The following is a 24,673-nucleotide window of genomic DNA, read 5'->3' as shown; positions in this document are numbered from 1 at the left end:
GTTTTTTTAAGAGCATTGTGAATAGTTTGTTTCTTTTTCATTTGTGTGTGTGTAACACATTGATTACTGTAAATGGAACAGAAATGATAGTAATATTTTTTTAGGTTATAATAATTGTTCAGTATTTTAATAAAGAACCTTAAAAAGTTTATTCGTAAAAATCTACTACATTGTTGTATGTACTTGCAATGCATGGATTTAACCTGTTTTTACGTTTGGAGCTGTAACTCAGTTATTTGTTATTCAATCTTTTTGAAACAAAAATTGTTGAATTGGCAATAAAATATGCTAAAAAAAGTTATCCTGGTGAATTTGTTATCAAAGTAGCCGTTTCAAAGCTAATACAATTTGAAAATTTTGAACGGCCGCCATTTTGAAATGCAATGAGATATTTGTTTTATTTTTTTCACTGAAAAGGACCAACACTAGGTTAACATAACTGTTAAGTTTGAATTCTGTATCTTAAGTGGTTTTTGAGTAGTAATTTTTTTCCCAAAAAACACATACAGACAGACAGACGCTAAACGAAGTGAAATAGGGCACCTGTTATATTGCATTATTTGTTAGTTTTGGCCTGCTGAACAATGTGACAAAGTTTGTTCGAATGGTTGCTGGACACCCTGTATAGGAAATGTGAATGTCTACATCTTGGCTACTCGAAATTGGTTTCCTTTGACATTGTGGGACGGCATATTTACAGTAGCTGAAAACAAAAACGGAGGGGCCGGACACTAACATGGTAAACAAATTGTTTACTTCTTGACTACCACTGGAGGAAAATCGAGTGCATTAGCCCGTGTACGTAGAAAATGGAATCATGAAGCAAAAAAAATAGAAATTAAATACAATTTTTCTACTAAAACATCGTCGAGACTATAATGCCTATGATCGTCACTGACTGTGGATACAATACCGACTAAATGTGTAAATATTGATATAATTCCTGGATTGAACCAAGGAAGTAGAGTAATATTGGGAACAGAGATTGGGAAGTAAGAGCATATACAACTGGTGTAATGCATTAGGTTATATTCATAGCTTAGCAAACCGAATGCCGAGGATATATACCATACCTAGTGTCCTACAAGGTAGGCATACATTTTTCTTTAGGAAATAAAACTAATCGTAGATATTATCAGTAATCAGGACAGTTTGAAAGGTTCACATCAGCTCGTTTTAAAATCTAGGCAACCAGTCGATCTAAAGGAAAGAACTCGCCTGTTTAAAATGTTTATTTCTTTGTATAAACTTATCGCTTATATTTTATAAGTTTTTGGTATTCGACAGGAAATTGTGCGCCAAGCCGTGGGTAGGTGAAATTTGTAATAAATGAGAAGGTAGCAATAAATGTAATAAATGAATTCAGATATTTAAAATGGGCAAATAAACGTCAACTGATTAATAATAAATAACGTCGTTATAAATAATTCCTTCAACTTGTACTACTCCTGGGATTGTTAATTTATTCTCAATTAATATTACAGTCGCACGTAATTCGTATTACAGTCTTCCTTATTATTCGACTGGACTAACGTTATTATTAGTTTAACATGCCTCTAGTTTAAAATAGTTAGTAGAAAACAAGCGATGACTTGCAGAATTGTCTAAACGTGAGAGGGGATCTGAGACCTTGTCAGACAATCAACACCATTCCTCTGTCGGTGTGCATGTGAGTATCATCGCTCCCTGTCATTCAATACACTAGTACATGTTTCACAGTGTGCAAAATAATGTATAATTTTTGTTTGACCTTACAAATTAATTACTAATTTAAGAAAAAGTACGAGCAGAGCCGCAGATACATATTCTCCCTTTTCTACGAATCAATTCAGTCAGTTTAAAAATGTAATTTATGCTGCTTCTACATAATCCAGGAGCAATTAGTAATTATTATTATATTCGTGTTATTTTGTACATAAGATAAAACTGAGGTTTATAACTTGATTATTGAAGGATGGGAGGACAAACGATAACAAAGTTATCGAGGACATACGTAACGGTTTATCTCTGCGGTTAAATTAAAAAAATGTTAATGTTACCATAATTATATATTAGGAAAATAATATTTACTAATTACTATTTTCAAATTGCTCACAAAGGCACAACAAACAGAACGAATTTGTAACAAATTTAGGCAATCCACTAGTTATGTTTATAAACGAAACGAAGACACAACTCTGAAAATAAAAAATAAAATAAATGTTATATTATAAATTAATACAATTAAATTTTTGCGGATTTTTTATTTAAAACATATTGATTACGTCAAATTAGATTTGTATGTTTTGTGTTCAGCTGATACGGTACTAAAATTAATTAATGAGTTTGTAGTGCTTCGATAATTTAAAATTAATTTTAGCTTGCTCTCTACCGAAATGATAAAAACTGGAAGAGTAAAGAATATTTGAGATTATAATGCGATGTTTGGGAAGCATTCGTCAAGCGTTACTCAAAAATAATAATTTTAAAGTTAACTGAGTTATGACATTTTTTTAAATTATTATCTACTTGAAGTTATATTGAGATGTTTTTGAAGCCTTCGTCAAGCGTTACTAAAAAAATAATAATTTTAAATTTAACTGATTTATAACATTTTCTTAACTGTTATCGACTTGAAGTTATGTTGAAATGTTAAGGAAGCCTTCCTCAAGTGTTGCTCATAAATAATAATTTTAAAGTTGACTGAGTTGTAACATGTTTTTAATTGTTATCTATTTCAAGGCCTTGCCTTTATAAATCTTCTACTTGTACTCCTTTGACCAGTTCCTCTTTTGTAATCTTCTAGACAAGTATAAGACAATATCTTTGCTCTGTTTCTGCCAATGTCTGTACCCTGTCTGATCTTTAAGCCCTTTAAATCGATTTCGTTTATTTGAGAGCAGTAGCGTATCCAAACAAAACGCTGAGCGAGGCGTGGTCGCGGGAAAAAGCCATTGGTTGCGCATGGGTGCACCTTTTGCTACGATGATTGACATGGGACATAGGTAAAATTTCAGTTAGGTGTCCGACATTGTTACAGGTGGCTCACAAGTGTTCTGCGTGTGCGGCAGCCTATTCGAATGCATGGAGAAATAGATGTCTGACAAAATAGTAATTAACTCGCGACTCTTGCTTCCGACAGTTTGCTCCTCCAATGTGCATTCAGACTTAGTGTTTAAGGCATCCTAGCTTGAACTTGGACATCCTATCCTGCCCGTTTTTTTTTATTTATTTTAGCTATAAAATATTTCATATTTAAACATATTTATAGTTAAGGTTAAAAATTTCAAGAAACAAACAATTTAATAAATACTTTATTAACATTTCACTCTTTTATTATTAATGTTTAAAAAATATTTTAAATTTTTTGAAACATCATCAGGTTGATATTTTACAATTAAAATTACTAGCAAGATTTTTCTGCTAGAATTGCTATTAATTAGAAGACGGAAGTATAAAATTTGAATCTCGTGTCATCTTGACCGGATAAAGAGACAATTTTGTACTGTAAAAGATATTTTTGTTGCTTATTTTTACTGCCCAGGACGGAGTTGCCTCGGTAGCTTGGTGATGTTTGTGTTTAAACGAGCAGGCTCAGACTGCATTTACAGTTCACCACCAACTCTGGACAGGGCTTCAGCTTAAAAGTTAATACCCTCATTAAAAGTATGCTCCAACAGAAAAATTAAGATGCAGAATTTGTTTATTTCTTATTGCTATTATGATTAATATAATGAAATGGGTTACTTTAGTTTGAACATACATTCTTTCCTCCAAATGATGAGTAAAGCCCAAAATCAGTGTAAAATGTTGCATATACAGACTGTTCCGTAACGGTCGCCACATATTTCAGGTGACGTTGAACTTTTGGTGACGTTTTTTAGAAACATTTGTTTTAGTCGTCAAATGCTTCTACAGTGTCCAAATGTTGTAAATTTATCGTTGGTTAGTTACCAATACAAACATAAATTTATGTCTTGTAATTTAAATATTGCGGCAATTAAACATTTAAATTTAATGTAAAATAAAGTTATTTTATAATAATATTAATTATTATTTTATTATAATATTAGTATTATAATAAAATAAAGTTTAATTAAAAGCTTCATATTTAGTACTAATTTAAAAATATTTGCTACAAAAGACTATTAAGATTTTATAGAGTCCGATGAGGTTTACGTTAGATACAAGCTCAATATTGCATTAACCCTAATACATAAACAAAGCACATGAATAAACACATGAGGAGAGTTCAAATTTCGTTCTCCTGCCATTATAACTAGTTTCTGTGCTGCACATTGTGTTCAATTCCAGGTTTAAATTGCATTTACTGGTGTCTCTATCAATATGATTATTTTACTTTACTAGGATATGCAAGTATACTTTTTAACCAACTTCATCTATGAACTGTGAGACCACAATGTTCGGCCAGGAGTAAAGAAATGCATTCATTCCCCATATACCTAATCGTTTACTAGGATTACTATGAAATGGATTGAATATTTTGTAAACAATTTTAAAAGCATAAAATACAAAAGAGTTCAATACGTTTTAGTTTGTTTGGAATTATAGAACAATTATATGAATTTAATTTACTATAATGATAAATCAATATTTTCCTTAGTAATATGAATTTATATAAACGGAGTCCTTTTGGACTTGGCTTATCTTGAACGAAGTTCAATAATTTTAAAAGCATAAAATACAAAAGAGTTCAATAAGTTTTAGTTTGTTTGGAATTATAGAACAATTATATGAATTTAATTTACTATAATGTGATAAATCAATATTTTCCTTAGTAATATGAATTTATATAAACGGAGACCTTTGGACTTGGCTTATCTTGAACGGAGTTACGAAGCCCTAGACAGAACGTTAGGAGTCATTACCGAACTGACTGTAACTCGTCCCGAGTATTACAAGCGCCTTCCGGCATTCTCAGCATCTTGTATACTGTACTGCGTGCATTGCAGACTAGACGCATTGCCCTTTGCTTTTTTGTAAAAAATTTGCTACCCTTCACCTTTTTACCTCAAATGCAATTCGAGTTTTCTTCCGAGCAAGAGAAACCACGTGTACCACGTTTTAAGTGTCTAGGACCGCATCAAAACTCATCGCATAGACGGACTGCCAGCAGAGGAAGAAAAGGCGACACGGGTTTAAGAAGGACCTGTCATGTCCCTGATATTGATATTAAATTTTTAATTTAATATGTATTTTGAAAGTATAAAAAGTACTGCCCTTATATTATTTCGCTAAAATTTAATCTAGCTTGTATTTGTTATAGATCCTTCAAGCGTTTGACTCTGTTCGATAAACATAGTGAAAGCCTTTGTAGGTCATGATATTTTTGATTCAAATGTGTAGTTATATTTATACATTTTATTATATAATTTATTTCTGTAACAGACATTTCAGTGTACTCTAGCAGCAGTACAGAAGTACGCTTATCTTCTTGAAACTACTCAAATTACATTGATTTTGTATTCAGTTTCAAATCTAATAATTTTTTTATTGTGGTTGCTATTCAAATTAAGGCTTTGTCTCGGAACACACCCGCTGTTTACTAAAGCCAGGCGTCCCTGTGGTTTATTATGCTGAGGTATTTGGTAAATGGTATCACCAATCAACAGATATACTCAAATGTGTGCATTTTACTCCTTCTATAATCTTGTTCCAGAATGCCAATAATGAAGGTATTGTTGCTATTATTGGGCTTCGGAGGGCTCGCTCATTGCGCTCGGATCCTCGCAGTGCTACCAATCTCTAGTAAGAGCCATAGTATCATGCAGTACGCCATCCTCCGTCTGTTGGCGCAGAGAGGTCATGAGGTGACAGTGTATAGTGTCTATCCTCCCCCATACAGTGTAGCCAACCTCACACACACTCTGCTGCCAACATTCTTCTCGGAGATAGAGAGTATGTTTGTTTTCATTCAGTAATAATTATTTAAAAAATGTTACTGTAACTTGTTAGTACGTGGCCATGAAAAATGAATAACTGTAAGTGTAAGTGTTTTATATAAAAAATTAAAGTGAATAAAATGTTTTTTTACAGGTTCATGGACGTTTGAGCAGTTCAAAGAGATGGTTGATGTGAATAATTGTTATGGGTTCGGTGTAAAGGCGATTTGGGACATTGCAAGTTTGGCATGTGAAGACGTTTTCAATGATGACAATATAAAAGCCCTCTTCGAATCAAAGCAAAGGTTCGATTTAATTTTCCTTGAGGTTACATTAGGTCAAGAATCTCTGGCGGTTTTTGGTCACAAATTTAAAGCTCCGATTGTAAATTTCCAAGGATTTACAACTTGGAGTCTCATTGATTGGGTCACCGGAAACTCCTTGTCTATTTCTCATGTTCCTGAAGTAATTTCTTTTCCGTTTACAAATAAAATGTCATTTAAGGAAAGGCTACAGAATTTTGTTTCGACTGTTTTAACGTTTTTGTTTTATCATTTTGACCATCTTCCCAGGCATCAGAATATAATTAAAAAATACTTAAAAGATCCAAACATACCACATGTAAGTGACATGTTGAACAACATCGCAATAACTCTGGCAAATTCTCAGAGAACCTTGGAATATCCTAGACCATACACTCCCAACGTTATACCAATAGCAGGAGCACATATGTCATCTCACATGACTCCTCTACCGCAGGTAATATACAACTTAGATTGCTACTAAAACCCTTAAAATAGTGCACTTTGTCAAATTATTATTTATTCGGTGTTGAATAAATTTAAAACATGATTAATACTTATTAATACTATTATAACACAACTTTCATTACTGTCAATGATTCAGATCTTTAAATATTCCAAGAACTCAGTTAATTTGTTTTCCTTACAGAATATAAAACACTTTATGGACAATGCCAAAGACGGAGTGATATTCTTTAGTTTGGGGACACTTGTTCCCGCACACATTTTGCCCAAAGTATATATCCAGGCATTTGTCACTGCGTTCAAAAAATTGCATCAGAAAGTCTTGTGGAAGATTGAGCTTGAAAGTATACCTGGACTTTCTAAAAATGTAATGTTGACGAAATGGGTGCCTCAACCTACAGTACTAGGTAAGCGGAGAATAGTATACACAATGAAGATCGAATGTATTATTTATAGTTTTTGTCTAGATGGTGAATGTAAATCTAGCGATAAAAATAATATCTATGTCTGGTTAGAAATAAAAATACTGTTTAACAATAGGACTTTATTTAAACGCTGCTTTTCAGGATTCTCTACGAAAACCTTATTTCGTATTATTTTCAACTTTATCATCCTTTTATTTCATTTACTTGAATTCCTTTATAACTATTCCTTTAAGATCATTCTAATAAGTAAACATACGAGGTATGGCTATTAAATAACGGGACTGACGCTGCAGTGGAACGAGTGCGCATGCGCCAACCAACAATGACCAACAGCTGTGTAGTTTGAGACTTCCTCTTCAGAATGCAGTTAGTCTCGTTTCTGTAAACAACATCGTTGTGTCATAACCTTCATTTATGTAAGTGTTGTTATTTTGTTTTGCCGGAAAAATGGTTAGCGTAATAATAGAGCAACGAATTGTTATTAAATTTCACGTTAAACTTGGAAAAACCGCTACCGAAACCTATAATTTACTAAAAGAAGTGTATGTCAGTGAATGTTTATCGCGGACTCGTGTTTTTGAATGGTTTAAGCGTTTTCAAGATGGTCGACAAGACGTGGAAGATGATTCGCGGCCAGGTCGTCCTTCAACATAAAAAACGGAAGACAATGTCGAAAAAGTTGCTAATTTGATTCGGTCTGACCGCGGGACGATTAAGCATTCGTGCAGTTGCTGAATCTGTAGGCATTGATAAAGAATGTGTACGGCAAATTTTACATGACAATTTGAACATGCGAAAAGTGTGTGCAAAAATGGTACCAAAAATTCTTACGATTGATCAACAAGCAGCTCGTAAAAATGTTTGTACTGACACTTTGAATGCCATTGAAAATGACCCAAATTTATTGGAAAGAATAATAACATGTGATGAATCGTGGTTTTTTTACTTATGATCCGGAAACGAAGCGCCAATCCATGCATTGGAAGACCTCAACTTCAACGAGAGCCAAAAAAGCAAGAATGAGCAAGTCAAAATTTAAAGCAATGATGATTGTTTTTTTCGACATTCGTGGGATTGTGTACCTTCACTGGGTTCCTGAAGGTCAAACAATTAATCAACATTACTATATTGAGGTACTTAATAAACTACGTGAAAGAGTAAGAAAAAAACGACCCGAAATATGGAAGGACAAATCATGGATTTTGCACCAAGACAATGCGCCAGCTCATTCCGCGTTATCTGTCAAGCGGTTCCTGACCAAGTACAGCATCCCAGTGTTAGAACATCCACCTTACTCGCCAGACCTAGCACCATGCGACTTTTATCTTTTCCCTAAGGTGAAATCTGCATTGAAAGGTACGAGATTTGAATCCGTAGAAGCTGTTTGAAGAGTTGACATAAGACGACTTTCAGCATTGTTTCCAACAATGGAAAATTCGCATGGAGCGTTGCAGGGATAGAGAAGGGGTGTATATTGAAGGTGATAATAAGTAATTATGTTTAAAATGAAAATATTTGTTTTTACAATATCAGTCCCGTTATTTAATAGCCATACCTCGTACACTTTCTGTTTGGCAATTGTACGTCACAACATTTTGTTTCCCATATCTACTCGTATTTAATAGGACGTCAATGGGTGTTTTCTGTGAAACATTACAAAGTAAATTGTCGGCTATTGTTGTGTTGTACAGGTCATCCAAACTGTGTTCTCTTTATGACTCATGGAGGACTGTTTAGTCAACACGAGGCTTTCTATGCAGGAGTTCCAGTGATTGGTATACCATTCTTCAATGAACAAAGGTAACTTATCATATGGAAGCTAAAACCATGAATTTCCCGTAGAAATTGTGTTGTATGATGATTATTTTACACATATTAATATAAAACACATTAGTAACCTTTAAATTGCTATTTTATTTTGAAAAAAAAATCACGCCAAAAACCGTGATTGTTGCCACTTCACAGGTTTGGACATTTAAAATGCCTGCGTAGGAATTTTATGGTTAGAATAAAAGTTTGATAGTACAGAGCTGAACACTCTGGATTCTTCATAGACGTAAATACGTATATACTACAGTCTCCATATCTTTTTAGAGGCTATATAAATGATATGATAGATTAATAAGAATATTCCGGAACTTTTGCATCGTTAATATTAGACATAAAAAACTAAGAACAAACTCAGGCATTATCTTCTATAAGATAAATCTAATCAAGACAGTTTTGTTAAGCAGTTATAAGTTTAAAATACATTCCCTCCTTAATTTATAAGACATGGACTTTTGAAAAACTTATGTCATCTGGAAGGGTTTGGTCACTGGCAACTTCCGGTTAGTGTTGAATGTCGGGAGCTAGAAGAATTATTTCCCAAAGGTTCTAGCCTCTAGAAGGTTCTGGCATCTGAGAGATTTCGGTTGCTGTACCTAGGTGCTTTCGGCCTCGTTAAGGTCATGACTTCTTAGTGATTCCATCCTCTAGAACCTCCAGTATTCTGTCGGTTAGTTTTTTAAACTCCCCAAGTTGTATTAGTTTTTAAAATACAACTGTCGGGTATGATAACCCCTCCAAAGTTCAAGTTTTGTTAAATAATGATAAAATAAGCTAAAACGTTTCGCTACTTTCAAGAATAAGAAATATGAAGTATGTTACACATATAATGATAATATATTTATTAATATTGTTAAAAAGTTTAAATTTGTATTTTGACATAGCCTCTTCAAGATGTGCACCGACAAGTCCACGATAGACAGTTAAGCGTTCAACTTACGGTGTGGTGTTACGAGAACATAGGCAATGAGAAAATTGCATAATACATTTTAATTCATAATTCTGTAAACAGGCAGAACAAATGTGACATTTTAACACGAGTCATTGTAGCCTAACCGTACGTCAGATGACTCGAAATTATGTCATCCGTAAACTTTAAATTTTACAAGAAATTGAATTTAGAAATAATATAATAATGATAAGAAATAGCCAAGAATAAGTTCACGATGGTGTACGTCTATCTGGTTTGGATGAGCATAATTTAAATCACTCAGTAGGATGGTAAAGTTTCTCTTTCGTCTTCAGAGGGGATTTAACAATTTCTTTTCTGTATGATTATCAGTCAGCAGAATATATGTCCACAGGATATCTCCCGAAATCTATCTATCCGAAATCTTCCATGCGACCCTAACGACGCGTGGTGTAGCGGACTCCTACCTTGTGGTAAAATAGTAATTATATGTCATAGATGAAAATGATTGATCCATCCTACAAGGACTTCATCTAGGGTATAATTACCGTTGCAATATAGCGTGTACAAGATCTACCGAATCTCTTTGATTAAAGATAATGCACAGTTGTAAACTAGAATATATTGTTTAAAATTGAACTGAATTTTAGTAATAATTGTTGGCCAGGATATCATTTATTTGTATTTTTTGTAGCCAATAACGTTTACAGTCTCTATATTTCCATGTTAACACTACCATGTTATCTGGTAATTATTAATAGTACAATTTGTTATATTCCCTGAAAATAAGCGCTCCCCATAAGGGTAAATGTAACATCGTCTCTAATGACGTGCAAGTACTGATGTCTCTATTTTATAACCGTGTTGACAGGTACAACATGAAGTACTATGAACAACTCGGCGCTGGGATTACTCTGGAACTGAATGCGATTACAGAGGAAAGTGTTCACAATGCAATAAATACAGTGATACATGACCAAAGGTAATACTTACTTCTGAATACTTACATAATGGTTAATTATTTACAGTTATTAATTATTTATGTTGTTTTAAATTGATTTTAACGTACTTAAAAAGAGGAGGAAGTTTCAGCCATGCCTCTTTTTTTATGTTTTTCCAGACATTTTTAAGAAACTCTAATTATTAAAACCGAACTATAGAATACAGGTCACAATAGGTCTGCACTCAACTTCTAACATAATTATCATGCATTAGTTTAGTAATTTACCTGAGAAACAGGTCGGATTCCAGATCTCGAAACGTAGTGTTACTGATTGTATTGCATCACTAAACGATGGCAGATGTCCAGAAAAGTCGTATTTTCCTCACTATCATTCCATTGTCAGAAACAAACTTCAAAAAAATAAAGTACCAGAACTGTATTTATTATTATTTTTTTAATGACAAGCCCTCTTAAGCCTATTTTAATTTTGTAAGGATAGCATTAGAAAATGATCAGTAAATCGTTTTAGAATCATCACATATAAAATTGCGCGGAACATACCCGACAGAGATAAATCACACAGACGACCTTCAATATGCCACTTTTGAAGCATGTAACAGAGTGAATAGACGTAACGTATTTTGAAATAAATTACTGCAAGAGACAAGTAGTAATCTCCAGTTGACTCATTCGAGTTTTAGGCAGCAAGCCAACGGCTGATGTAACAGTGACACCAACACCGTCAAAACCAACATATCGGTGGCACTCAATGCTAGGTAGCAGCCCATGAACATTTTTAATCTCGTTTCATAATTACAGTGGAGAATACAAGCTGTAAGTTACTAAGAATAAAAACTAAATATAATAAAAAAAGTATTGTGAGAGACAAGTCTTTTTGGAGAGAGTTCTTTTGTGATTTTGTCGGTAAGGGGGGCTTATCATTTCATATCAGGCTCAGTGTACGAATACCGTATTCTGTAAAAAAGCAAAATATATGGATGTTGTTTTGTAAATACAAGGAAAATGCCACAAGAGTGTCAGAGCTGAAACGTCTGTGAACTGGGTAGAGTACGTGTTGAGATATGCTGGAGTTCCTCATCTCAAGCCTGTATTATTGTACCTTATATGGAACAAACTGTTTTTGATGGATCTTGTCTTGCAGGTACAAGGAGAACGCCAAGAGAGTGTCTAGTATAGTAAGAGACCAGCCGATGTCTCCAGCTGACACGGTCGTGTACTGGGTAGAGTACGTGTTGAGACATGAAGGAACTCCTCATCTCAAGCCTGCATCAGTGTATCTTAGGTGGTACAAACTTTTGTTAACAGAAGGGTTCTTGCTGGTACAAGGAGAACGCCAAGAGAGTGTCCAGTATAGTGAGAGACCAGCCGATGTCTCCAGCTGACAGCAGCCGTGTACTGGGTTGAGTACGTGTTGAGACATGAAGGAGCTCCTCATCTCAAGCCTGCATCAGTGTATTTTAGGTGGTACAAACTTTTGTTAACGGAAAGGTTCTTGCAGGTACAAGGAGAACGCCAGAAGAATGTCCAGTATAGTGAGAGACCAGCCGATGTCTCCAGCTGACACAGCCGTGTACTGGGTTGAGTACGTGTTGAGACATGAAGGAGCTCCTCATCTCAAGCCTGCATCAGTGTATCTTAGGTGGTACAAACTTTTGTTAACAGAAGGGTTCTTGCAGGTACAAGGAGAACGCCAGAAGGACGTCCAGTATAGTGAGAGACCAGCCGATGTCTCCAGCTGACACAGCCGTGTACTGGGTTGAGTACGTGTTGAGACATGAAGGAGCTCCTCATCTCAAGCCTGCATCAGTGTATCTTAGGTGGTACAAACTTTTGTTAACGGAAAGGTTCTTGCAGGTACAAGGAGAACGCCAAGAGAGTGTCCAGTATAGTGAGAGACCAGCCGATGTCTCCAGCTGACACGGCCGTGTACTGGGTAGAGTACGTGTTGAGACATGGAGGAGCTCCTCATCTCAAGCCTGCATCAGTGTATCTTAGGTGGTACGAAGTCTTAATGCTGGATGTAGTATTGGTTTTGATTTTATCTGTAGCACTGATTATATATACGGTATACTACGTTATCAAGAGAGCACTCAGGTTGTGTTTAAGCAATACTGTGACAGTGTCAAAAAATAAAAAAATAAAATAAAACTATTGTTGCTTTTTGTTCAGTGCATAAAAATTTACACCGACCCCTGAAGCATTCCTTAGTAATTATTTTGCTTTCTACAAATAATTATGCGCTGAATTATATTTATTATACCATATATATATATATATATATATATATATATATATATAATATATATATATATATACATTTATTTATTCAAACTACTCCATTTCTTTAGAATAGCGCAATTTGAGCCAATTCGAATCATGCATTTATTTTCTAGATTTTCTTATGAAACCACTTAGTTTATAAAGAATGTATCGAGATCACTATTACATAATTTGTGTTAATAAGACTTTATCTCACACTGGCAGTTACTCGCGACTTTGCACGTGATATCCTATTTTATAACATGTATGTTATAGACATTTCCTTTTTAAAGGGCTAAAAAATAAGTGATACTCAATTGAAGATATTCCAATTTCCTAGTCCACTTCAGAATAATTAGACTTTAAATTAAAAGAGCAATGTTTTGGGGGTGCTGAGGTAAATCATATATTTTAGTAACATATAACAAACAACAAAATACACAAATATATCTGCAACAGTCTATAACATCGGAGTGAATAGCTAAAAGATTTCAATAACACTTCAAATATTTCACCTTTGAAAGCAAGAATATACATGTTTATGTTACGAATATCAGGATTCATTGTTAAGGGGTTCAAAAGCAAACCAAAATTGTTTCTGACTGTTAATTGAGGTTTATCATGTGAAAGCATGTCTTGTTCAAGTAAGTTATATTGCATACGTTATAGTAACGTGTGTATTGATGCCCCGTCCAAGAAATATATAAAAACAATTAAAAATATATACTATTCAAAATAATCTACTTCCGATCTAGGTTATTTTTGGTGCAGTTAGTTTATTGAGGGATATTACACATGTGTGAAAAATTTCAGCTTTCTAGACCAGCGGGAATTTGAAAGGAAAATATATAGTTCTTCTAGGGGCAAATCTATTTCAGCTCCTAGAGGTATTTGAAATCCTTTACAAATATTTACTTCATCTGTTGCGAACATAAGGAAAGTGTATTTCAAATTTCATTATTATAAGGCAGAAGGAAGTTGGAAACAAAACTATAACTCTCTTAGGATTGCAACCCTGTTTCAATCCCTAAGGACGGTTGATATTCATGAAATAGTTTTGTTTTTCTACTTAATTGTGTCAATTTTCACCTTTCAAGGACATTTGGAAGGTGAAAAGCAATATATAGTTCTTTTAGGGCTTCCAACACCATTGCATCCCCTGTTGATGTTTGATGTTTGTGAAAATGCGTTATTTTTCTATTTACGTTATGAGGCATATTTACAAATTTCAACTTTCTGGGCTAACGGGATGTTGTAAAATTAGTGATGAGAGGTTGAGTGAGGGTCTTAGCTTTTATGTATAGAGTTATCCTACATAATATCTCCCTTTAACCATCAATAAAACAAATCTATTATCCTCCTGAAATTTTCTTGTTAGAAATAGTACTTTAGCTCCTCTTTGAACCAGCTTTAATACAGTTTTGATGTTATATTTTGTTTAAAAAAATATACCTAAGATTACCTAATAAGATACGAATAACACAAAGGATTGCATTCAAATAATAGACCGGTTGTATACAAACAGGTCTTCAAACAATTTTTATTTCGCTCATTGCGTGATTACACATAAAGAATTTAAATAAGGGTTATAAGAATTAATGAAAGTTAATCACTTAGATACGTTTCCCATATATGTTCCTATATACATTTCTATTTGTGTTTTAAACGTGTACACAATACAGATAATACAACGATAACACATAAAGGGAACATAGCACAATTCCTTAGAAAAGTGACAATTCCTTATAAAATTTGTTGTTTTCTTTGGATTTTACATAATCTGTAATGCCACAAATGTTTGAAATAATATTTACCGAATAAATGCATTGCAAATGAATTACTTGATATGGCGTGCTCCTGTAAGTAAGAGATACATTAAGCATCACGGTACCGTACAATCGTTATCACGATTTCAAAATTGCAGGTGCCAGAGTTTAATTCACTCAATTATATTCTAGAAAAATCTATGGAACTAAATGTTCATTGCTTTTTGTATCTTGATGTTTAGGTCATATTAAAAAAATCGTCCTGTTTAAAAATGGGTTTGTAAAACGTAGGGTGTACTTTTTTACAGCTAAGGCCGAGTTTAATAAGAATGACACTTTAATTAATACGTAACTTGTTATTATAAATATTATTATGTATACATTATATTATTATGTATTATATATGTTAGTATTATAATATGATTATGTATAAATCACCCCACAACCGAACATAAAATTACGTCTGTAGCTAATACAATATAGTTTCCAACTGTAATTATCACATGCAGTGATGGGCGTTTAAGGGCGACCCATATTTGACGCCTAAGGACGAAGTGCTGATCTTAATTCTGCTCAGACGCTCATTCAAACATTGATGTCGAAACGATGGAACATCCCAAGTGTTTTTGAGACCAGTCATTGGGACAAATTTTGATCTGTTTTATTTTTAGGAGAGACAAAGTATCTCGTTGATAATAAAATGAAACAATTTTTTGGAAGTCTACGATTAAAGTTTCGAAGATCTTCTGTAATTTCTTATATAAATTTGAAAATAATCTATACTTATTGCATTTTGAACGTAAATGTGGTTTCTTATATCACATACAAATTATATTGTTTAATTTCAAATCAAAACTCCATATACAGAAACATTAATCAAATGCACCTTGAGTAATTGCCAATTCAATACAGTGCTACAGATTAAAAACTGTACTATTTAAATTACATAATAAGTTCATAAAATTGTTTTTTATTAACTTTAAATTGACTGTACGTCACTATTGTGAAACAAGTAGATTAATTCATGCAGAATCATTACTTTAAACGTTAAAGAAGCCTCATTTCTATATAGGCAACACTGATTTCGGTGTAACTCCAGGGGATTTGACTGATCGTTATCGAATATTTTTTACATTGGTCTTATGGGTAACCATGGCAACAGAACATAGTAAAATTAATTAATATGTTAACAAACTCAAATGCACCCATAAGAGATTCAAACATGTGACATGTTATTAACACAATTAGCTTAACTATTCCAACATTTATTATAGAACATAATTTTATAGACTTAGTGTGTATACTTGTACAATTAAAACCTTTACGCGAAAACCAATTTAGTAAACAAAAAAGTTAATAATTAATTTCTAAAAAACATTTTTTTTCTTTTAACTACAAAGTATTTATATGTTAATTTAATATTTATGTGATAGATTTTTCGTTTTGTAAAGCAAACGATTTTTGATTTAATTTATCTTACTTTATCATAAATCGAAAAGAGATTATAAAAGAAAGAGATTGTATGAATAGCTGACTAACTGAAGAAATACTTTCATACTATGCCACCAGAGAGCAGTAGATATAGTTCTGCACTTGGCCACCAGTCTCCTGGCCACATTTAGTTCAGATTTTACATGCTAGGTAGCGCGCATGTTATTTCTCCTGTTTCTATAAGTATATATTATATTATTTATTATTATTATTTATTTCATCGCTCATTGTAATAATAATAATAACGATAAAAACTATACTGCTTATTTCCACGAATATACAACATGATAAAACTTATTCCTGTTGCATTCTTTTTACAATGGACATTTCTGCTTTTGAATCATTAGTTTCATTACTCAATTTATGAGAAAACTGAAACATAAAAATCTAAATTACAATTCACATGTGGCAATACAGCTGAAATTAATCATATGTTTAAATTTTTGCAATATTTACAAATTTACTTAGAATAATAAGGGATTGCAGATCAAGTGTCTTCGATGATAAATAAACTTATTGAAACAACATGTATATGGTATATAGATATAAATTAGATGATTAAATATATAGATTAATCTGGTCTAATATAATGTCAAGTTTTGGTAGACATTTTGCCACAGTCTACTTCATAATTTTATTACTGTGTGTAATTATTTACTTCTAATGAATGAATGAACGGCTATTTAAAATACAATTAAACCCATATTACACCCATGTTATTCTTATGGTGTAAAACAAAACTTTGAAGGCCCAGAATTTTAATAAATTAACCCACTTTGCATAACTACAGATAGAAGCAAATTGTTTGATACCGCAATCGCTTAAGGTTCATAAACGACGGAAGAGTTTTATTTACAAACATCGCTCTGGCGTATTACAGATACAGATATTGTATTACCATTATTTTTATTATCAAACACGCAATATATCATTCTCGTTCTATAACACTGTTATTAGTTATTTGTTTCTTAAAACGAAGCTTTCTAGTTATGAAATTAAGGGTCATTCTTAGTCTAGTCTAGTCTAGTTCTATTCTTCTAATTAATAGTTAGGTCATTCTTCCCATAACTAGAACAATTAACGCATTTAACAACTAAACCAATTTTATTGTGAATTTACTAAACGTATTTGTAAACGTTTAAAATATAATAACTACCAGACTGCTTTGAAATGTCAAACAAACACGTCTTATGCCAATATAAATAATGTGTAATTTAATTTTTTTCTATTGCATTAAGTGTACATTTTTAATCGAACAATTTACAAAATCACAATATTGTTAATTACATTTTATAATGACAGGACCACGCGACGTGATCATAGATTGCGACATCAGCAAGTAATTTAAAGTTATAGATCTAGTATATTCACTCATACTTAATTTAAAATAATGTTCTAAAATATAATCGGTAACAAAATAAATTAAAATACTATTGAAATTCAAGATATAAAAACGTTTACACAACCAGTTTAACTAGAAAAGGTGCTTAAAATAATTTGTATATAAACTTTGAAACTTATAAACATAGTGTGTATCCGAGATTGTATTGCATTGTGAATAAATCACACATTTTTTAAAGTATACTAATATGCATAGTTAATAATTTTGTGCGCGCGCGAGACTGTGTCCATATGTTTTAATCTTAAAATTTTGCATAAAAACTTTCGGTCTGAAGGATGTTGATGAGTTAACGGATTAGGGGATGGTTTTGAACGTACACGTTTTTTTCAAAAATAGTTTAATACACACAATATGAACCTAATATGAACAATGAGGACTCTATGATGTAGGATAATGGGTACAAATAGAAGGCCATATCAGATATTAAAACTATTAGATATACTCGTAGACCTGCTGTGGCTATTCCAGTTTCAACAGAAATTGGGTCTCAGTATGAGTGATTGCCTTAACATTTTGGGAACTCGTTACAATGTCGTAGAGCTTCTGGAGGCGACAACTGTTAGCATTACTAGTGTTAATAGTCATTTTATAGTATAAAAGGGACTAAGAGTTTCTAATGATACATCTATAAATGTCCTTTAATCATTTATTCATATTGTATTACTTGCACCTTTTAGTTTTATTATTTGTTTCAGCCAAGTGTGATTAACTGTGCACGACAATATGTGCAATCAATAGTAATGTGATTTCCCAGTTCAAACACGAATGCAAGAGTCGCTATGTGAATGCAATGTGTAAATACTAGCAGTTACCCGCGGCTACGTATCAATTTCACAGACTTTGAACGTGTATGACTACTTCTGGTTCGAGAGAATTATATTTCCGACGCCAATGTTGAATTTGCCTAGTATCCACATTCCACAGTCAAAAATATCTGTCAAAAAGTGTTTATTTTTGGCCACTTTAATTTATTCCGGTCTTAGTACTTATGTTTCCATAGTTGATTTTGCCCTTGTCAGCGTATTCCGCTGGTGAATGAGCTCGCACAACTAAAAAACTCAACCATAAACAATTTAAACACCAACTATAATAACAAGCCCAGGTATCAATCCCTCTCGGTGTTTTTCCGCATAACTTCAAAAGGTGCCTACTTAAGCCAACAGAAGGCTCCTACAATATCAGGCCAAAGCCTGGACAACACCGGGACAGTATTACCTATCTTCTCTCTCTTGGTTCACAACCCCCTCTACAAATGCAGAAATACTCTTCCACATCTGTCTGTAAGAGACATGGTCCTATGGCAATCGCGAGTCCTAATCTGCCGTTTTCCTAACGTCTACAAAAGAACATGTGGTTGGCGTGCTCCGCGTCTCCATAAGGCACTCCGAGCTTTGAAGCCTGAAATAATCTAAAATAGTTACATCGTAAGTTGCCATGGCCGGTGAGGGACAGGATCAGGTAGAAATTGACCACCCTGTGTTTCCGCATCACCCATCCGCTTAGGTCTCCGATCGGACGACCAAATTGACAGCCCAAACGTCCTCGGCTCTCTCTCTAGCAACCATCTCGTAGTATAAACTCAGGCCACGGTGAATGATGCCACTTCAATCACCTCGTATCTGTTTCTTTTCGATAACCAACATGTCGGTTGGAATGGCCCCGCCTATTAAGAGGAGAGTTCAGTAAGCAGTCGCTATCCAGACTGTTGCCTTTCTCTGAGAAGCTCCCATTTGACACGCCTCTACACACCAGAGTAGCCGATATGACCACTTGGCGTTCCCGGAGGCTTCTAAAATTTGCGCAAACTCGGGATCTCAAATACCTTTACTTATGAGGGCCAGGCATTTGACCTTCAATCGAGGATCTTGTGTTTTCTTGCAAGCGGTGGATGCTCACAATCAACAATAACTACGGACAGGTTCAAACATTACCATCGGGCCCGGGCGCCTACGGAACGTATCTTGGAGAAGGCCTGGAACTGCTTTGCCTCCGTGAAGAAGGTTATCTGCCCGAAGTATCTAATATTTTCGTATTTCCAGACAGAGTTGGTCGGAAACATAGCTTCCACTATGTTGTCCACAGAGAGGAACTCATGCTCTGATTGGGCTTGAAATCTTCGCATTGGGACTCAGTAACCCAGTCTCTATGGTCGTTGTTCATGCGCTCTCTTACTTAACTCATTTCTCTCATAGCAGTTGCTCCGAGTGATTCCTCGCTTCAAAACCCTCTCGCTGTACAGAACTCCACGGTGACCTCGTGACCTATTCCCCCCTCAAACCCTCTCGCTGTACAGAACTCCACGGTGACCTCGTGACCTATTCCCCCTCAAACCCTCTCGCTGTACAGAACTCCACGGTGACCTCGTGACCTATTCCCCCTCAAACCCTCTCGCTGTACAGAACTCCACGGTGACCTCGTGACCTATTCCCCCCTCAAACCCTCTCGCTGTACAGAACTCCACGGTGACCTCGTGACCTATTCCCCCCTCCTGGGTCACTCACCCCTCAGTATCTTACAAGGTGCGGTGGCACGGAACCCTCTCGCTGTACAGAACTCCACGGTGACCTCGTGACCTATTCCCCCCTCCTGGGTCACTCACCCCTCAGTATCTTACAAGGTGCGGTGGCACGGAACCCTCTCGCTGTACAGAACTCCACGGTGACCTCGTGACCTATTCCCCCCTCCGCCGGACGCACAATATTTAATAATAATCTCTCAGGCACAATTCGTTAATAACTATGGTTTCTGCATTGAAAGTGACATGAGAGCCATTTTGAATGGTCTCGATACCTGCTAATGCACCCTAACAATTTTGAAGGCATACTAAAACTACAAGTTTCAGAATGTGTGTGTATAATTCAATATTACCAATCTAATTTAGCCTTGTATAACGTAAAAAAATTAAATTAAATAAAACTAAATGGATGTTGAATTAATTCTTTGATAGGTTTAAAGGGTGTCGTGTAGACAAAGGGGGAAATAAAGTTTCCTAATGGCACAAACATTTCAATGTCTTCACATTTAATAACAGCCTGACGCACAGTAAGATGAGCGCTGGGATGTGTACACATAAATATGAACATACAAAAGAAATATATCAAAATACAATAAGTACAAGTTGTACAATTCATCACAACACAAAATACTTCTTGGCACACCAACTTTGAATTTACACAAAGAAACTTTTATTACTCGAAATTGTTAAAGAAGTATAGATAACTATTTACAACAGCAAAGTTATTTGTACAAAACTCTTTTAGAAAATAAATTAACCTAAATTACTTAACATTAAGTGAAATATAAAAACTATTATCCTCATTTGTACACAAAAGAAAATGATGTGGGATACATTATTCACATAAAATGAACATGAAGTTATAAGCTCCTATAAATGGTAAATTGAATGAAGGTAACAATATAATGTCTATATGTACAAGAAAATAGTGGAAATAATACTGGTACAATACATTTAGGTGTATATAACAGAATGTATACTAAAAATTGACAATTATTTAAACGATATAGAACTTATTTACAGGATTTGAACTATAATCTTAAGATGTATAGTGTAAACAGGAATTAATAGATACATTTCATCATGCTTTAATATCGTAGAAATTACGTTCGATTCCAATATTAAAAATGAATACAGAATGAACTTTTGTATTCATTTAATACAAAACTTTGCTATAATTACAATGAGAAGTAACGCTAGTAATTTTTAAAACGTGAATGAATCTGATACTTTAAATGTTTATATAGATAATCAATTATTTACGTTACTAACGTTGAGTCATCAAGGTCTAACCGTTTTAAGTATGCTTTAATAATGTAAAAAATAATCTCATTGAAAACCTCTGCACTGTATCGCTATAATTTTCTTTATAAATACACAATAAATTAAATAAAACAACAATATTCTGGGTAATTAGTTCCAACTAATCGTTCAAAATATATAAGAGCACACAGAAAATGTAATAGTCTTACAATAGCAATACTTTTATTTGTTTTCTTCATTTTTTTTCTTTAGAATTTGTTTGTTATTAAATGATAACAATTAGTGATAATGTCAATTAAATAGGTTTAATAGTAACAAGGAGGCATGGCAGTACGTTTATAACAATGGGTTGTACAAGACAGAGCAAGTATAGAAGTGAGAACGTTTATTACATTTCTATCAGTTACATTTATTTTTTTATCCCGTAACAGTCATAAAGACACAGAGATATAGTCAATCCTCACACAGAATGTTCATTTCTCACTTTATTATCTGGGCTGATACGGGTTAACATGTTATTCTGAGTGTAGTGCACAAGTACACACATAACAGTCTTTAATCCCAATATTAAAAATTAATAATTTAATTCCTCTAAAAGTGTAAAAATATTTTTAAAAACTGAAATAAGCATACGTGGAAATAAGCGGCAAAAGATATTTAGATTACCTTTGATGAGGAGGGTAAGTAATAAAGTAAGCTTCACTAATATAATGACAATACTTAACTGTTTATATTAAATATAAATAAATATGTTATTATGAAATACTGAAATTATTTACGCAAAGAAAATTCATCTTAGATATCTTCAAAATTGTCTAAATTACAGCAAACTTCCACGAAGTTGGACATCTCAGCAGGATACAAGGATACAATTAGTGCAGCGTGCCTTGTATGCTTGGAGGCAGTTTAGTGCTAGATGATGCTGACTTACGTTGTAAATAGGACGGGGTAGATTGGAGATATTTCTCTCACAAGACAAAATCTTGAAAAGGGTGAATGTCCCGAATCATTTGACTTGACACCCATTGAGATTCTATTCAGTACAATCCGTTAATTTATAAAAATAAAGTACAATCCGCATATACAATACCACTGTATTGTACATCTGTACAATCTTATGCCAAAGTATAAGAGCCGCTTATGAGTATTGATATCTTCAGTCTTGTACTCACAAACTTGAGTACGTAATATTTCACGTATTACGTAATATTGGTACATAAATAAAGGGTAGTAGAGTCAAATATGATGAATATCTCCAGGACATTGGCTTGGTGCATGTTTCTTATCGACAGAGCAGCATATTATTATCCACGAGAATATTAATATCAGGATTATACAGTCAAGTAGAATGATTAGGGAGAGTTTAAAAATAATATACAACACTGTTCTGTTCAATCTTATTACAAGAGTCTTGCATTAGAAGGAACCGTAACACTGACACCCAGTCTTAAATGTTTTGCAATCGACGAAGTAGCACCAGTAAATCCCATCAACATTACTGTTATCAATATGGTTAAGTTGAGGTGCAATAAAGATTCAACAAATTACTACAGGTATGCCCTCTTCCGAAAAGAAGATCTTGTAGCTGTTAGAGTAGTGGAATTAGGAGTGTATTAGTTTATAAAATTGTATATTCGTAAATAAGTGTTCCACGATAAATACGGTAAGAAATGACTGCAAGTGGAGATGTCCAAGATCTTGAATGTTTTCAGCCAACCAAGCAGATCTCATACCTTTGGAAATACTTTTAATCAGGATGTACAATTGGAATAGTTTGGGAGAAACCCAGGAGAAATAATTAGGTGTGGATGTGTACCGATCACCTGTGCTTGATAGTCTTGTTCTCGAAGAAACAGCAGCAAAGATTTCGTTATTGCTCTGTAAACGGCGATTTCTGGACAGCAGGTAAAGTCGAGGTGGGATGGTATGGAAGAGCTCCAAGAGAAGGAACTACTTGCAGGTGTGGATGTCCACAGTCTTGATGCAGGTCTTGCAGTCGACAAAACAGCACCAGTGGAATTTGCAGTTGCAACGTTCTTTGACAGTGACCTTCTGCGTGTTGTAGCCGCGGCCGCAGCACATCAAGTTGCAGCCGTCCATGCCGTGAGAGGTCCTGTTGCAGACTCGCCCCTGAGTACCTGGTTACAGAGGGGAAATGATGGATTATCACGGTATGTTTGAACTTAAATACTATATACAATGTTCTATAGAAGGTTTTGAGAAGACCCACCGAGTGAGCCCAGTGTGAGGTTGCGAAGGCAATAGTTAGGTGACTCCTCGATGTACACCAGGTCGTTGGCGGTGGGCAGGTTGAACCTGCGGTCTCGAATCTGGAGTTTGCCGCGTTTGTTGGCTCTCACCTCTGTAGCACCGTCGTACTTATCTTTCAGATAGTCACCTGGAGCAAGGAAACATCCAGCGTTAGTATTTAGCGGTAGAGAAGTTTCACCAGAATATTTATACTACACTATTTTGAATTTATAAGGAGGCGTATCGGTAATGTAATAATAGTCAGTAATATTTGCTATGTATTCATAAGCCACACAAAATACTGCTCCAGCCTACCTGGTAGTAAATTTACAATGCACCTTCAAAGATTGAAATAGTAGAACAGTTTCTTGTGCTATCAGGTGACTAGTACTAGTCTTACTCATGAAAATTAGGATACTGATCTTTTTATTATTTAAAGCATTTATTGAAAACAATTTTTACATTTTGACTAATTTTTTTTATTGTATAGTACCTGTAACATAATTTTTATACTAGTTATTTTAGTTGTTATAGGGTTTGTAAGAGTAGGTAGGGGTAAACAGATTTAAAAATAGCATTTTACATTTAATTTACTGCAATGCGACAGATACTAAAAAATTGAGAAATATAGCTTAACAATGTTATGCGGCCCTTAATTTTAAATTAAGAGATGTACGTAACTTTGGAGATCAAGTTCCGTTTAACAAATGAATGATTCTATTAAATGACTGGAACAGTTATTTTAGGGTTCAAATAAAGAAACCTACAATAACTTAATTTAAATCGGCTTACAATAATAACAATCAATCTATTTTATCAATCCAAGGAAAGAATGCCTTTCCTTTTGGTTTGTTTTACTAAACGCAGAACATTCAAATAGAATAAAGGTGAGCGTCGGTAAAGTACGAGGTAGAATGTACTAATACAAAATATTACGGTCATCATATTAGTT

General features: G+C 34.1%; 2 protein-coding genes across 3 annotated transcripts in view; one reads left to right on the top strand and one right to left on the bottom strand.

Annotated features, from left to right (window-relative positions):
* The first annotated feature begins 1,579 nt into the window (after window positions 1-1,579).
* Window positions 1,580-18,398, top strand: LOC124355767 (UDP-glycosyltransferase UGT5-like). Its single transcript, XM_046806922.1, has 11 exons — window positions 1,580-1,669; window positions 5,660-5,898; window positions 6,037-6,641; window positions 6,834-7,056; window positions 8,766-8,874; window positions 10,683-10,793; window positions 11,917-12,123; window positions 12,274-12,405; window positions 12,452-12,583; window positions 12,630-12,773; window positions 18,389-18,398. Exons 2-11 carry the CDS (start codon window positions 5,661-5,663, stop codon window positions 18,396-18,398), a joined length of 1,911 nt encoding a protein of 636 aa, XP_046662878.1. The 5' UTR covers window positions 1,580-1,669; window position 5,660.
* A 2,288-nt stretch (window positions 18,399-20,686) lies between these two features.
* LOC124354583 (protein Wnt-5a-like) overlaps window positions 20,687-24,673 on the bottom strand; it is a 194,961-nt gene continuing 190,974 nt past the window's right edge. For both annotated transcript variants that reach the window (XM_046805151.1, XM_046805150.1), the window contains exons 6-7: window positions 23,702-23,869; window positions 20,687-23,609 (exon numbers count right to left, since the gene is read on the bottom strand). In XM_046805151.1, coding sequence (XP_046661107.1) covers window positions 23,422-23,609; window positions 23,702-23,869 — 356 coding nt within the window. In that variant the 3' untranslated portion in view covers window positions 20,687-23,421. The remainder of the gene's footprint in view (window positions 23,610-23,701; window positions 23,870-24,673) is intronic.

This window comes from Homalodisca vitripennis, chromosome 2 (genome assembly GCF_021130785.1).
Source record: "Homalodisca vitripennis isolate AUS2020 chromosome 2, UT_GWSS_2.1, whole genome shotgun sequence".
NCBI lineage: Eukaryota > Metazoa > Arthropoda > Insecta > Hemiptera > Cicadellidae > Homalodisca > Homalodisca vitripennis.
This window is presented reverse-complemented; position numbering and strand designations above follow the sequence as displayed.

What these genes read in the sequence shown, in the direction of transcription:
- LOC124355767 (XM_046806922.1), top strand. Translation starts at nt 5,661, where the DNA reads ATGCCAATAATGAAGGTATTGTTGCTATTATTGGGCTTCGGAGGGCTC. An exon ending in GCCTCAACCTACAGTACTAG is followed by an intron (nt 7,057 to 8,765) that starts GTAAGCGGAGAA and finishes TGTGTTGTACAG; the next exon opens with GTCATCCAAACTGTGTTCTC. An exon ending in GAACGCCAAGAGAGTGTCCA is followed by an intron (nt 12,124 to 12,273) that starts GTATAGTGAGAG and finishes AGGTTCTTGCAG; the next exon opens with GTACAAGGAGAACGCCAGAA.